General features: G+C 32.6%; 2 protein-coding genes across 5 annotated transcripts; both read right to left on the bottom strand.

The window, feature by feature from the left end:
- Positions 1–3058: 3058 nt before the first annotated feature.
- On the bottom strand, positions 3059–16712 carry LOC11421220 (putative disease resistance protein RGA3). 4 transcript variants are annotated; one of them, XM_039828453.1, is made up of 4 exons: positions 16603–16712; positions 6764–6811; positions 3747–6649; positions 3059–3382 (listed from the first exon to the last, which is right to left on the bottom strand). In XM_039828453.1, exons 2-3 carry the CDS (start codon positions 6808–6810, stop codon positions 3757–3759), a joined length of 2940 nt encoding a protein of 979 aa, XP_039684387.1. In that variant the 5' UTR covers position 6811; positions 16603–16712; the 3' UTR covers positions 3059–3382; positions 3747–3756. The 4 variants fall into 4 exon arrangements, with proteins under 4 accessions (XP_039684387.1, XP_039684388.1, XP_024628095.1 ...); XM_039828454.1 differs by lacking the exon at positions 16603–16712 and adding an exon at positions 6930–7095; XM_024772327.2 differs by lacking the exon at positions 16603–16712 and having other exon boundaries at positions 6764–6923.
- LOC11434022 (putative disease resistance protein RGA1) lies at positions 10978–16922 on the bottom strand. Its single transcript, XM_003626807.4, has 4 exons — positions 16719–16922; positions 16555–16602; positions 12876–15561; positions 10978–12452 (listed from the first exon to the last, which is right to left on the bottom strand). Exon 3 carries the CDS (start codon positions 15400–15402, stop codon positions 12880–12882), a length of 2523 nt encoding a protein of 840 aa, XP_003626855.2. The 5' UTR covers positions 15403–15561; positions 16555–16602; positions 16719–16922; the 3' UTR covers positions 10978–12452; positions 12876–12879.
- Between the last annotated feature and the right edge of the window lie 112 nt (positions 16923–17034).

Here is a 17034-nt window from a genome sequence, read left to right as displayed (position 1 = left end):
ATGCAGTATGATTAGCATAAGATGAATTATTGAAATTTCTCTGGAGATGAGGAGGGTATCCATGCTTTTTATAGCAAGTTTCTATGGTATGATTGCTTCTACCACAGAAAGTACAAGACCTATTCTTGTTATAGTTGGAATTAGAACTTTGATTGGTATTTTTGTACATATTTCCAGAATTACCATACTTAGGTTTTCCAGAATTCACAGCATTGATAGAAGGTAAAGAATCTTCAATAATAGGTGCAAAATTACCCTGTCTTTCATGCTGCAATACCATAGAAAAAATCTTATTCATTGGTGGAAGAGGATCCATGAGAAGGATCTGAGACTTCACCATGTTGAAATTTTCATTGAGACCAGTAAGAAAACGCATAGCATATAACAGAACATGATTTTTCCTAGCAGTGCGCATAGCTTCACAAGAACATTGGATTCTGCAACTACAGCTAGGCATAGGTAGATATATTTCTAACTCTTCCCATAATACTTTCAATTCAGAGTAGAAATTAGTAACAGATTTTGAATCTTGTTGTAAAGAATAGATTTCTTGCATAAGTTCAGAAATACGAACCAAATCACCTTGAGCAAACCGTTCCTTAAGATCATTCCACACATCCATGGCGTTTTCCATGAAAACAATAGATTGAGAAATTGAAGGATCTACTGAATTCAAGATCCATGAGTGAATCAGCATATTACACCGATTCCAAGCACGAAAAGAAGGATCAAACGAATCTGTAACCGGAGGAATAGTTCCATCAACAAATTCAAACTTCATTTTTCCCCCAAGAGCTCTTCGCATCGAACGAGCCCAAGAATGATAGTTAGAACCATTCAATAATGGCGTAACTGTTACAGAAGAAGGACCATCACTAGAATGAACAAAATACGGGCTTGTTTGATCAAGAGCAATCTCATAGGAAGAACCTGCACCATTGTTGTTGCGAGGCGCCATGAAAACTGAAGAACAGAGAAAGAAAAACAAAGAAGAAAAGAGAGAATCGTAGCGGAAGAAGAAGCACTCTTTGGATCAAGAGGCTCTAGATACCATATTGAGAAACTGAATTGTAACAGAAAGGAAAGAGAAAATAATAGAAAGAGAAAAATAGAAAAGAAACTATGATTTTTCATTGAATGAATAGAGATTACAAGAGAACCATTATTTATAGTGTATCATAAGGTAGTGTACACTAAGCTAATATGAATCTTACATATATGATTGTAACTCTAATTGTAACTAACTTTGAAGGTTGTTAGAACAATAAAACTAGCTAAGAGTTTAGTTAACTTGTTGCACAAGTTATTGGTGTGTAGTATGTTCCTTCTCTTTATCTTTGATCATTTGTGTTTCCATATGATCTGTGTTATTCTTCAATATTATGTAATCTAAACCATTGTATAATTTCAATTCAAGAGTTTTCTCATTAAACTCGTGCTTGTGTTTGGAATGATCTGATTGCGGTAATGATATATGTTAATTTGGTTTGAGTTAAAAAAAATACTCAGAGAGAAGTAATATAATTACCCGATCGTATCAACCGATATTATAAAGAAACAGACACAGTGATATCGATTTGTGAATGCCACAATCTTCCATGCACACCTTGACCAATTACAACATCTGAGCATAATGGGTTTTTCTGCATATATAAAGAAACAGCAAAACATTTGTGCAAACTCTTTAAAGTTTGCAATCTAGTATGTAATCCAGGGAATTCTTCTCTACATCATCTAATAATTACCAAATCCGCAAATCGACTGATATTAGAGTTACAGCTCTAATTTTCGGGGTCATGTTGAAAGAGGGAGCTGAAAAGCATTAGAGTTTTCGGAATTTGAGAGAAGACTGAAATCATTTCTTGTATAATTGATGAGATCAATGAATTGTTGAATCACTATAGAGAGCCAACTATCATATATATACATCAATACCAGCACTCCAACATTCAGCTGTAGCGGTGCATCATAGCAAACTTCTAATAAATGACATAGTAATAATGTTAAGTCTTGAAACCACATTTATACATTATATATCAGACAATTCATCACTATTCCAATTTTCCTCAACCGTAGTCCACCCTTCAACAATTGCATCAGTACAATATTTATCAACAGACGCTATCTACCTAAAAATTGTTACACAATATTAGTGAAATTTTCCGAGTTTTGGAAAAACATTAGGATCTTAGCAGCTAATATTAAAGAATAAAAAACTTACTATTTTCATAATGAATATAGTAGCATATTGCATTTCCATATAAAGAGAATCTTTAAACATGGGAAGAATGTTTCATTCAAACAAGGCTCTTCATAACATATAGTGATAGACTTAAGGAACAGAAGATATTCCATTGGTGGGAGGTACTTCAAACCTTTACAATCATAGAGAGTGATTTCAACAATATTTGCAAGTGAAAATGTCCAATTAGAAAAAATTGCACCCTTGTATCGCTTTCCCATGCCCTTGGAGCTAGTTTTTTTGATGTGGAATTGGGGTAACCTGCAACTTTTAGTAGGTAATTGGAGTTGGTTCAGATTTGGATGTAGGACTGATATCATAGTTTATGTGTTGCCGAGGTATATAGTTTATGTAATCGGCATTCAAGTATCCGAAGTTTGTCGAGACATCAGCACATTGATTGGCTTCATGGTAAGAGTGATGCATCACTACCTCCCATTCCAAGTCAAACAATGGACAAATCTTCACAACTATCCAGCAATTAGAACTAGAATTGTCAAATAAGCTCCAAACTCTTGAGCCTCTTAATTATAGTCCTCTATTGAAAAAACTTTTTTCGACCAAATGAAAATATTGAAGAGACTCAAATGATAAAAAAAGATAACAAAATCCAAACTAATATATGGTCTAGCAATATGATAAAGTCAAAACTAATGTCCATCCACCAGTTAGAACTCAACACAAGAAGACTACTTGTGAAAATTTCTAGTCAGACTCTTATTTCAATTTTAAAAAAACAAAAAAAAAAAAATGCAATAGCATCTTATGACAAACTAAGGCATCCTAACTATGTTGACACGTTTTGGCTATCATATATAATTTGCAATACTCTATAAATATTATTAAATAAAAAGAAAATAAAGATACAAAAGTATTGGGGACTAGACCAAAATACAAGTCAAAATAACCAAGTGAGCACACACAATCTGCCTCGTTAAAAACCTTTTCAGGAAAAAAGAGTACAGAGAAAACAACAGATAAAAAAAGAACTCTTAACAAAGAGAACCCGTGATCAATCATCCTCTTATGAGCAAATACAAAATAACGTTAACAAGACAAGAAAATTCACTAATAATCATTCAGAAAATCCATCTTCACGCATCTCCTCCAGTCTTCCATGTCTTTTATTGAGCCAGCTAGCTTAACACAAGAACACATTTAATCAGTATGATAGTGTATGAATATTGGAATAGATCAGTTTTAAGAGTATAAAAAACGAAAAAAAAAATATGGCATACAAGTAACAATATTGCATATTTTTAAATCTTATGGAGTATATCAATATTTAAAATGTTATTAAAGAATAAACAACCAAAGTTCCTAAATAAGTGGTGTACAAAACTATGGAAATTCAGAAATATTAAAAAGTCTTTGACATCTCAGTATTTTTTTTGTACAACAACAAAAAATTAAAAAGCGTTTCAATAAAAAATAATGGAATCCATTTTACTTTTTAACAAATAAAATTATAAACAACAGAGATAAAATAAATAATAGTCGGTACCTTTCTGACTTCAAAAATAGAGGATACCGTCAGGATAAGTGTTGGAGGTACATTCATACTCGCCAGCAACAAAATAATTACGTTTGATGATTTTTGGGATGTGAGCAATTTTAGACCAAAGTGCACCTGTTTCTGTCAGGAATTCATTAGTATCTAAGATTGAACATCCAATGATTTCTAAGGTGTGTAAGTTTGTAAGACGTGACATTCCTTCAGGCAGATCTACCAATTTGCAGCGGAACATCTTAAGATGCTGAAGTGATGAGATTTTGCATATCCAATCTGGTAATGCCTTAAAACCACAATAAGTAAAATTGATTGTTTGGAGGGAAGGAAGATAAATGAGGTCATCTTTAAACCACATTTCAATTACTTCAAATTGTTGACTTGACAAACTGAAGCAAATATTCTCGAGAGAAGTAAGATTTTTCAACCAATCCTTTGGGACATTTTCCATACTCGTTCCATCAATTTTTAAGGATTTGAGCATGGAAAGAGGAGGGAAGCCATTTGAATATTGTGACTCTTCTACATTTAGTGTTGCTTCCAATATCTTCGTACTGCAAGACTCCATTGATAATCTCTTAATGTTTGGAAAAGTAGGCATCAAAGTCAACATCTTGCTACGATAAATAACTAATTGAGAAAGATAAGGAAAGTGACGCAACAATAGATGATGTGAAGAGTTAATATCATTCAAATCATCTCCCATCCTCCTCCATCCCTTCAACTTATCACAACCATAAAAGGCTAGGATCTCCAAAGATGGGAAGAATGATTCATGAAGAATAGGCTCTTCATAATATATGTACTCCAATTCATAGGGGAAACGTAACTCGAGTGACTTAAGGAACGGAAGGCGTTCCAATGGTGGGAGATGTTGGAAACCTCGGCAATAACTAAGAGATATTTCAATTATATTTGTGAGTGGAGAGAGCCAATTGGACAAAGACAGACCCTTGGGTTGTTGTATGCTCAATTTTCTAAATCCAGACGGTGTCTTGTCTTTGAAGGTCCCATTATAAATCTTAAGGTGTCTCAAATTGATTAATTTTGAAACAACTTCTGGAGAATCTACCACAAAATCTTTCAATTTTATGGTCTGTAAACAAACAAAATTGCAGATAGATTTGGAAAGACTTTCTCCTGATTCATAATTGCGCAAGTCAAGATGCCTTAAATGCTTCAATTTTTCAATGAAACCAGCTCGCTGGCTACTACTAATTTGCATTTTCAAAAAGCGTAAGTATTTGAAATTTCGAATAACCGATAGTTTTGGTCTAGGGAGCATATAGTGATTGTAATTCATCACAATCAAAGTCCGCAACCTACTTGAATCCAGGGATTCCAACAAACACAAGGCATCATGTTTCACTAATACATGCACGGGTCTTCCTAAACATTTGTTTGCCTTACTTGAATCCAAGTAACAACAATCATTGCCAGCTACTTGTGTTGCAAGATCATGCATTAAATCATGCATTTTAAAACCAGTTACATCACCATCATCATTAAAATTTGCATCTTGGAAGAATGAATTCTTCAAGAAAATATTTACAAATTGATTACCAACATCTTCCATGCATTGATTTTCAACTGAACAACCAAGATAACCTTGTGCCATCCACATTTGAATTAACTCATCCTTCTCAAATTCCCAATCCTGAGGAAATAAAGAGCAATAAGCAAAACATTGCCTTTGTTGAGGTGATAAGTTCTGGTAACTCAATTTTAGGACCGGCATGATGCTATTTTCACCATCACACAATTTCCAACATTCACCTTGTAAGACATTGATCCATTCACTTTCTTTACTTTCACTTCGTAATATGCCTCCTAGTGATCTAATTGCTAACGGAACTCCTTTGCACTTTTCTGCTATCTTCTTACCAATTGATTCAAGAGGTTGGTTCACTCCAACAGTAACATCCCCAAAGACAATATTCTTGAACAAAACCCATGATTTTTCTGGAGTTAAACCTCTCAAAACATGTTGGTCACTTACACCCATTCTATCTGCCACAATCTTACTGCATGTTGTCATTACAACCTTACTGCCTTGAGCACCACACATCAAATAAGGCCTCAATTGATCCCACTTTTCAAAACACTCATTCCAAACGTCGTCGAGAACTAACAAGTATCTCTGACCAGTTAAATTGACTTGAAGCATACTTTGCAACTCTTGTAATGTCTTATTTACAACATCATCTTTGGTTAATGACGCAACCATGTTCTTCAGAATAGTTTTGAAATCAAAGTTATCCGAGACACATACCCACATATGCTTTTCAAACAAATTTTTCACTTCACCATCTTTGTATACCAGTTGAGCAAGAGCTGTCTTTCCCAAACCACCAATACCAACAATAGCAACCAATGAGACATTCTGATGTTCATGTGATTGCCTCAACAAGCTTATAATCGTGTTTTGATCTTCTTCTCTTCCAATGATCTCAGATTCTAACACATAAGAGCAAGTTTCCCTCCTTACATTGTTAGTTTTCGCAACCACCACAACATTGTTAAGTTTCAAATAAGACATATCTTCCTCAACATCTTTAAAACTTCTTTGTATTTTTTCAATCTCATGAGCCATTTTACGGCGAAAAGCAGTTCTGCTTGGTAAGAAGGAATGAATTACCTGTGTCACTTTGTTCTTATGAGCTTTATCCCGTTTGTGTATCATATCTTCAATAAGAAACTCATCTATCAAATCATCTGCAGGAAGAAGCACGTCTTTGAGCCTTCTTACCCAGACTTGTACAGCAGGACTTTTCTCTTGTTTCTCCTCAGCATCAAGGAGTACAGCTCTGATGACTTCAATTGTGTTTTTAAGTCTTTCTAATTCATCCATGACACCATAAATTCGTCCAAATTCACGAAAGGCTGCAGAAGCCAACCTATGAAGAGAAAATATTCAGTAAACAAGCTTGTATGATATATATATTCGTCGGTTAAACTATTTTAACTTGAACTAAAAAAATAGATAAAGTGTTGAAAATAAAGTGTCAGACCTGTTAACGAGACTTGTAGCAACACCGTATGGAATTTGTTCAGCCATCCTTCAAAAAGAGACACACAAGGCAATTAGCATATCTGAAGATCGAATGAATTTTTTTTGGAGAGTTTGAGAGTGGCTGTGATTGTGAAATGTGAATGTAGGAAAAGTATCATACATACAACAAAATAAGGAGCGCCAAGGAAGGGATACAAAAGTAATTACTTCTTTGTCCACATAAATTACAAAGATAGTATGTTGTCTCTAATTTTTAAGAACAAAACAAATATTATCCTCACTCAAGTGTAAAAAAGTTATAAATATAATAAGGGATAATAGTTACTTTGGTCTCTGAATATGTAATGAGTAGTCATTATAGTCATTCAATGTATCAACATAATCTCTAATTATGCACTATGTTAGTCAAAATAGTCATTGACGCTAAAATAATATTTCAATACTCACAATAATTCTTTTTATATATGAACTGAAATGAAAATAACTAAGTATTTATGAGGGTCACTAAAAAAAAGTATTTGTGAGGGTTGATATGACAATAATAGGTATATTAAATGACTTATATGACAACATTAACAAAAAATTTATATTATTAGCTGCTATTTTGATTAACGAATTACACAATTAAACACTATTTTAAAATTTTGTTTCATTAATACATTATTGTGATTACATATTAATTAATTGAGAGACATGAAGTCCTCAGGGTTGCTATTATGATATCCTCCACCGAAAGTAGGAAGTGATAATAATGAAAAGTACTCTTGTCTGATAGGTATAAATAATGAATTATAAATATCTTTATATATGATAATTGTTAGATCAAAATCGAAGATTGTAGAAAACAAGCAGAATATTTTTTTTTTCCCAAAGCTCTAAAATGTTGAACTTAAAATCTAAATCCTCAACCTTGGTTCAATGGTCAATGATGTGCTGACGGTGTGAATTTGTGATTATACCAAATCTGAATCTGTCATGTTTGGGCTATTTTGTTCACTTAAATGGAATCAGTATATAATCATCCCTGAGGAATGGCCATGCATGATAATGGAGATTTTTTTTTAGGAATTTGTTGATAATGAAATGCTTATCTTGCTAATAAATATTCAGATCATCCCAACGACTATTTGTGCAAAATTTTGAAATAACAAACCAATTTAATACAACAATGATAATCCAACTGCATAACCAATCAAACATATTAAAGTTATTTAAGAAAAATATCCAAAATCAAGTTTTTTTAATAAAAGAACCTCAATAGTTTACAATTTTTACAATTTCGTCTCCAAGTATTGCGATTTTGGTCTCTTAGTTTTACAAGAATTGACTCCTAAGGTTTATCCCAAATTCCAATTTCCCGTTCCCCTCAATTTTGCCTGATTCTCAAGTCAGGTTATGTTTGAGGAAAATACTTTTTTGGTTTCTATCATGAATGCTCCTACAGTGACAAGCTACAATTTTACTCTTAATGGCTAATAAATAATTATGTATGCAGATAACTTTACTTGTCTAGAGTAATAGTCATTTTGGTTCCTAAATGTGAAACGATTAGTCACAATAGTTCTCAATGTATCAAAATTTTAAAATAGTCTCTGATTGGAAACTATGTTAGTCGGAATAGTCCATGGAGGTAAAATAATATATCAATGCTCACAATAACTCTTTTTATATAGAGACTGAAATAACAATAAATAAATACTTATAAGGACTAGTATGACAATAAGTAAGTATATTGAAAGACTAATATGATAGTATTAATGAAACATTTTAACATTAAATACTATTTTGACTAACAAAATGCACATCATAAACTATTTTAAAATTTTGATGCATTAAAGGACTATTATAACTAGCATCAAAAAATCAAAACAATTATTACCCTTTTTCTTTTATGTCTATGTCAGTTCCTCCTTTCGGTGACCTTTCAGAAAAGTGGAGCCATTTAGTCAAAAAGAAAAAGAAAAAGTGGAAGCATCTAGAAAAAAAAAAAAAAAAAAATTGAGGCATCAATTCTAAGTGAGTTACACTTTCATTTCCTAATATGAGTGATTTGCTTTGGATTCTAGTTAGAGAAGAACAACCTCAAGGATTACCATAATAAATTAATAGATCAGAAATTATTAGTTGCTAATGTCGAAGAATTTTAGTGTTGCACTCACACACCCTTTTTATTGTTAATTACTCCCTCCGTCCCTTAATAAATGACTTAGTTGACAATATACATTATTGACTTGACATATTTTGACCATACTTTTCTACTAATTTACAAAGATAAATAATATCATGTAAGATGTTGTTGGATTCGTCTCGATGAATATTTTTAAAATATTAAATTTTAGTAGAGAATTGAAGATATCAAGATAAAACATATGCATTGGTATGTGTGTCAGAGTCAACTAGGTCACTTATTCAGAGACGGAGGGAGTATTATATAGTAACCTATATTAAACAGCTGCAAAGTCTGAAGTGAAACTGACTATGTACAATGTGGCTACAAAAGTTTGTTTTATTTTCATAATAAAATATTTACACCAACCACTGGATATGGACTTCAATTAACAGATTTTATTCCTTAATGTGAGCAGAAACAGAAAATGTAAGCAAAATTTCCTATGAAGGTAGAACTTAGACCAAACTGCTAATCCAAGAAAACGGCTCTTGTGCATCCATGAAGCTGAATTAAGTATTGTATTAAATTGCAACAAAAACCAGTGGCTGTTTTGCTATTTATGTTCAACAAATTACAGAAGAAAATGGTTATATTTAATTGATCAGACAACATGACAAAAATAGTTAGAAGAGTTAATCAGATAAAGAGAAACCAAGGAAAACATTAAGAGAAAAGGGAAAATATTTGCTTAATGAGAAGTAGAAAAAGGGCATCAAATTCACCCGATACATGAACAGGTTTTCCTATACATCAACAAAAAGATGAAAAACCGTAGCATGATTAAAAATCATGTAAAACTGCTGATCTCGGGATGGTATAGTGACGTAGTCCAAATAAACCAAATCATATAACCCGTTCTCCTTAAGCGGTTGCCAAAACCAATCATGATTATTGTTTGGACGCCGAAGACTCAAAATTTTAGTCCCATGATTAATCGGTTTTACAATACGCAACTTACGAACCTGAAATAATAGAAAAATAAACATATTTTAAACAACGTAAACATTTAACTAAACAAAATAAAACTTAACACATGTAAAAATAAAAATCGCAAATTTAAATTGTCGCACGTATTTTTAATTTAATACATAAAGAAAATATAAAGAAAATAATTAAAGCTGATATAAAGAAAATATAAAGAAAATAATTAAACATAAAGAAAAGAATTAAACAAAAACACATATAAAAGTTAATATAATAATTAAACAAAAACACTTACGTTATTAGAATTATACCAAAGCGGCAATGTCATATAGTTGGCATAAGAGTGCAGCAAAGATGTATCTTCTGGTCCTCCAGAAAAGGGAGGTTGATCAGGTAACGCCGCTGGGGCAGCTGCTGCTGCAATGTCATCATGATCTGGTATATGCTGCTCTGGTATATGTTGCTGGTCATACCCACCATCAGTGACATCGTGGTGTACCTAATCCTGATAATTCAGGTACTCCTCCTGGGTCGGGTCAACCACCTGTGACTTTCAGGCTGTGTAGCCTAAGAAGTCCCTGAACCATCCCCCCTCCGACCTCTTCCCCTCTTCGGTATTTGTGCGTTTTTCCTCTTCTTCTGATGGCTTTGTGTCATACCACGCCTACCACCAATCATCTTAGATGGATCAATCAGCTGCCCCTGGTCCTGATCAGACATATCTACACAAAAAATTAAAAATTAACATCATTTCCATAACCTAATCAAACACATTAAACCTAAACTAAACATAAACATTCACATTAAACCTAAATTAAACATAAACATAAACATAATCAAACACATTAAAATTCCAATGAACATCATTTCCATAACCTAAAACCATTCCATATAATCATCATTTCAATATAATTTGTGTGCATCATTTCCATCATAACCTAAACATCATTCGATACAATTCTCATAACCTAAACTAACTAAATAATCAATAATCAATATACACTTTATCAAACTATAATTAACATCATTTTCATCATTTCCATAACCTAAACTAACTAAATAATCAATATAATTGTCGTTGAGGCATTTTATCAAACACTTTGTGTGCAAAGTATGAAACTTATTCAAATTGTGTTTATTTGGCATCATTCAAAACCACATTATACTTAAAAATCATTCAAAGATCAATTACATTCATCTATAACATCTTAACAACACATGCAATCATCAAATTGTCAATTTTAAAATCAACCCTAACCACATGCAAACTACTCTAATTTTTTTAAAAATTAAACCTAAACAAACTAACATAATGATTGATGCAACTTACTTGTGATAATGTGTGGCTGATTTGGATAAGATGATTTGTTTTGGTGTTAGGAAGCATCTAATGAGATGACTGTGTAACTGGGGCGATGCGTTATTTATTTTCACCATGGGTGGTTAAAATTCAGTAAATTTGATACTGTAGTCCTATTTCAAGGGCCGATTTTGTCTATCTTTAAGTTAGTTGATCTACTCGAGTTGCATGGGGCATTGGAGCTAGTTTCTTTGATGTAGCATTGGGGCAACTTGCAACTTTTATAGGCAATTGGAGTTGGTTTCAGATTATCAATTATAGTTTATGTGTTTTTGCTAAAGTCATTTGAGTTGCTCAAGCTTGTGTTGGTTGTATCTTTGAGAATTATAGTGGTGGTTTCTTTCATTCTCATACCTCTTTCTTTTGGATTGTAATTTTATACACTCACAGTGCTTTTTTTTAACGAACTTCTCTTTTGCTTCAAGAAAAAAATCAAAATTCAGGTCTATCTACTGTAAACAATTTCCAAATCCACAGTCATTCAAAATGTTGGATTCAAGATACAGACCCCAACCATCCACCTACTAGAATAAGCCTCTTAATTATAGACCTCTATTGCAAAAACTTTTTTCGACCCTGGTTCAATCTCAAGTACAATGGTGATTTAGATGAGTGAATATATGAGAAAATATAAGACACAAATGAACATATTAAAGAGAATCAACTGATAAAACAAAGATAACAAAATCTAAACTAATATGGTCTAGCAATATGTTTAAAAGAAAAAAGATAGATGATAAAGCCAAAAACTAATGTCCATCCATCAGTTAGAACTCATCACAAGAAGACTACTCATGAAAAATTTCTAGAGTAGATCAATCAAACTCTTATTTTTATTTTAAAAAACAAAAAAATAAATAAAGCACAATATAATTTTCAATCAGACTCTTATTATTAAATAAAAAGAAAATAAAGATACAAAAGTATTTGGCAGCTAGAACAAAACACAATTCAAAATAACCAACCAAACACTCATGATCTGCCTCATTGAAAACCTTTTCAGGAAAAAAGAGCACAGAACAAACAACAATAAAAACAACAGAAAAAGAGAACTCTTAACAAAGAGAACCCTTGATCAATCAGTCTCATGTTTATGAGCAAGTACAAAATAACACAATAACAAGAAAAGAAAGTTAACTTATAATCATTCAGAAAGTCAAAACTCTTAATATCTAGAGCAGCCATCTTCACGCATCTCCTTCAGTCTTCCATTTCTTTTATTGAGCAAGCTAGCTTAAAACAAGCACACATTAAATCAGTATGATAGTGCATAAATCTTGCAATAGATCATTTTCAAGAAGATAAAAAGAACAAAATGGTATACAAGTAACAATATTGAACTTTTAAAATCAATATTTGTAGTCACTTTTTAAAAGTTTATCAGAGAATAAACAAACAAAGTTTCTAAATAAGTGGTGTACAAATCTAAGGAAATTCAGAAATATTAAAATGTCTTTGGTATCTCAGTATTTAGTCGTGATGCATAAATATGATTCTTTCCATTTTCTTTTGCCAAAAGAAAAGTTTTTTTTCCCAGCCATATGCATTCAAACAATGAGCGAAGAAACAAAAATCATAATATAAATTAGTACAAAAACAAAAAATTAAAGAGCGTATCAATAAAAAATAACGGAGTCCAAAAATAATAATCGGTACCTTTCTAATCCCAAAGACTTTCTTTTAAGATTATGTTTGGGATGTGAGCAATTTTAGACCAAGTTGCACTTGTTTCTGTCTCACATTGTTGAGCTAAGAATGGACATTCAATGATTTCTAAGGTATGTAAGTTTGTAAGACGTGGCATTGCCTCAGGCAGATCTTCCAAATCTCTACAACCGCACACCTCAATGTGTTGAAGTGATGAGATGTTGCATATCCAATATGGCAATGCATTTAGGTCACAATGAAAAAAAGTGATTTTTTTGAGGGAAGGAAGACAGTTGAGGTCATCTTTAAACCACCACATTTCAATTACTTGAAATTTTTGACTTGAAAGAAAGTAAAATTCAAGATTCTCAAGAGAAATAAGATTTTTAAACCAATCCTTTGGGGCTTTTTCCATACCCATAATGGTATCAGTAATTATCAAGAATTTGAGCATCGAAAGAGGAGGGAAGCCACTCGAATATGGTGACTCTGCTATATTTAGTGTTGCTTCCAATATCTCTGCACTGCAACTCCTCAATTTTAATCTCTTCTTAATGGTTGGAAAAGTAGGCATGAAAGCCAACATGTCACACCCATTAATATCCAATTTAGAGAGACAAGGAAACTGAAACTGAGGCAACAAGCGATGATGTGAAGAGTTGATATCACTCAAATCATCTTCTATCCTCCTCCATCCCATCAGCTTCCCACAAACTAAAAGTTCAAGCCTCTCCAAAGATGGGAAGAATGATTCATGAAGAATAGGCTCTTCATAATATATGTACTCCAATTCATAAAGGTGACGTAACTCGAGTGACTTAAGGAACGGAAGGCGTTCCAATGGTGGGAGATGTTGGAAACCTTGGCAATAATTAAGAGATATTTCAATTATATTTGTGAGTGGAGAAAGCCAATTGGACAAAGTCAAACCCTTGTGTTGTTGTATGCTCGATTTTCTAGATCCAGAGAGTGTCTCGTCTTTGAAGGTCAAATGATATATCTCAAGGTGTCTCAAATTGATTAATTTTGAAAGAATTTCTGTATAAAGTACATCATCATCATTCATTAACAAATTTATTGTCTGTAAACAAACAAGATTGCTGATAAATTTGGGATGACTTTTTAGTCCATCACGCTTTGACAAGTTAAGATGCCTTAAATGCTTCAATTTTTGAATGGAACCAACTAGCTTGCTATGATGACGAGAAGTCACAAGCCTCAAGACACGTAAGTATTTGAAATTTGAAATAACTGATAATTCCTCTTCATCCACTTTTTCCGAATTGGAATCCAACATAATCAAAGTACGCAGCCTACTTGAATCCAATGATTCCAACATACAAAAGGCATCCCATTTCAATGATACATGCACAGGTCTTCCTAGACATCTTTTTGCCTTACTATCCAAGTAACAACAATCATTGCCAGCTACTTGTGTTGCAAGATCGTGCATTAAATCGTGCATTTTAAAACCATCTATATCACCATGGTAATTCATTGTTGCATCTTGGAAGAATGAATTCTTCAAGAAAATATTTACAAATTGATTACCAACATCTTTCATGCATTGCTTTTCAACTGAACCGTCAAGATAACCTTGTGCCATCCACATTTGAATTAATTCATCCTTCATAAATTTCCAATCCTGGGGAAATAAAGAGCAATAAGCAAAACATTGCCTTTGTTGAGGTGACAAGTTATAGTAACTCAATCTTAGGACTGGCAAGATGCTATCTTTATCCTCGCACAATTTCCAAAAGTCACCTTGTAAGACTTCAATCCACTCCCTTTCTTCCCTTTTGCTTTGTAATATGCCTCCCAATGATCTTATTGCTAATGGAACTCCTTTGCACTTTTCTGCTATCTTCTCACCAATTGACTCAAGAGTTCGGCTCACTCCTTGTTTCTCATTCCCATATGTAATGACAGTCTTTAACAATCGCCACGATTCTTGGGGAGTCAAGCCATTCAAAACATAGGGGCTACTTACACCCATTGTTTGTGCCACTGATTCACTACGAGTTGTCACTACAATCTTGCTGCCTTGAGCATCACGCATCAAATAAGTCGTCAATTGATCCCACTTTTCATTACTCTTGTTCCAAATGTCATCTAGGACTAACAAGTATTTTTTACCAGTTAAATTGTCACGAAGCATGTTTTGCAAGTTTTGCAATGATAACGTATCATCAAATTTCCTATTGGTTAATGACTCCATTATGTTCTTCAGAATAGTTTTGACATCAAAGTTATCAGAGACACATACCCACATTCTCTTTTCAAACAAATTCTGCACTTCTTCATCGTTGTATACCAATTGAGCAAGAGCCGTCTTTCCCAAACCACCAATACCAACAATAGCAACCACAGAAACTTGTTGATTTTCATGTGATTGCCTCAACAAGCTTATAATCTTGTTTTTATCATCTTCTCTTCCAATGATATTTGATTCTAACACATAAGAACAAGTTTCCCTCCTTACATTGTTAGCTTTCTCAACCACCACAACATTGGAGTTAAGATTCAACACAGACATATCTTTCACAACATGACTTGTACAGCATGACTTTTCTCTTGTTTCTCCTCAGCATCAAGGAGTACAGCTCTGATGACTTCAATTGTGTTTTTAAGTCTTTCTAATTCATCCATCACATTATTAATCCGTCCAAATTCGCGTAAGGCAACAGAAGCCAACCTACGTAAAGAAAATATTCAGCAAACAAGCTCTGTGATGTGTGTGTCTATATATATATAATTTACACCTACTTAAAAACATTAGAGTAGATTAGCAACTTACATCTACCTAAAAAGTAACTTAGTAACATACACCCGCTTAATTATTTATATCCACCTTGCTGGTTATTTACACACACTTTCATCGTTCAGAATATTGTTTTCTTAAAAATTTATCTCTCATGTTACAATTACATTTTTATAAATCTTGTGTGTTACTCACGTTAGTGTTTTGTTCTTCTAACATTTTTTAGCACATTAACTTTTTTTTGTTGTTGAAAGTCGGGCAGATCTGCATCATGTCTATGTATGGTTATAGCTACACATGAATTTAAAAAATAAAAAATAAAAAATGTTTAGCCATACTTAAAATGTATTCCTAGATCCTTCCCCTTTGAAAGCACATTAACTTCTTTTACGAACATGTATATTTCAAAAGAAAAATTATCAAGCAGTAGCTTGATTGAAAACTGAAAGTGAGCTCAAATGAAATTAGGACAACATGAGAACTCATATATTGCAACAAAACTCATATTTAAAAAAAAAAAAAAAAAAAAACTAAGCATATTTACGTGATGTGTGACGTTGAAACAAATATATGAAGGAAGCGACGCTTCCTACTTTTCCGGTGTTATTAAACAAGTTTGGGATGAATTAAATATTTGATTTAAAAAAATGAAAATTACATATATACCCATTAGTTGTTTTAAAGAAAGATTGGTTTATGGTAAAAAAAACTAATAGGTGTAGGTTTAGGTCGATGATTTACTCTTTCATTTTTTTCAAACTTCTTTTCGTCTCTCCTTCTTCTCTAAAGTCGTAAACAAGGCCTTAGTATTTTTAGATGAGTGTAAATTAGTAGCATATATGTGTGTATATATATATATATATATATATATATATATAGTTAGTTTAACTAATTTAACTGAAAAAAAAGTGTTGAAAATGAAGTCACCTGTTAACGAGACTTGTAGCAACACTGTATGGAATTTGTTCAGCCATCCTTCAAAAAGAGACACACAAGGCAATTAGCAGATCAGAAGATTGTAAAATTTGGAGAGTTTGAGATTGGTTGTGATTGTGAAATGTAAATGTAGGAAAAGTAGTATATACACATACAACAAAATGAGGACCAAGGGAAGGCAGACAAATGTAATTATCCTCAGCAGAAGTAAAAATAATAAAATTGATGTTTTAACCTTGACTTGAAAGATCTCAAGTCGTCGCTGTGAGTTGTTGCATATCTACACATTGCATTAAAAAGTTACAGCATGAGTAAAGAAAGAGTAGGAAATAATAATAATGAAAAGTACTATTGTTTGGTAGATATAAATAATGAACTATAAATATCTTGTCTACTCTTGTTTGGTATTTACGTAACCAAGCTTCTTACAATAACATTAATAGATGAGATTTTATTTCAGAATTGTATAGG

This window comes from Medicago truncatula, chromosome 8 (genome assembly GCF_003473485.1).
Source record: "Medicago truncatula cultivar Jemalong A17 chromosome 8, MtrunA17r5.0-ANR, whole genome shotgun sequence".
In the NCBI taxonomy this organism is placed as follows: Eukaryota; Viridiplantae; Streptophyta; class Magnoliopsida; order Fabales; family Fabaceae; genus Medicago; species Medicago truncatula.
Note: the sequence above shows the minus strand (reverse complement) of the source record. Positions and strands in the feature narration are given on the sequence as shown.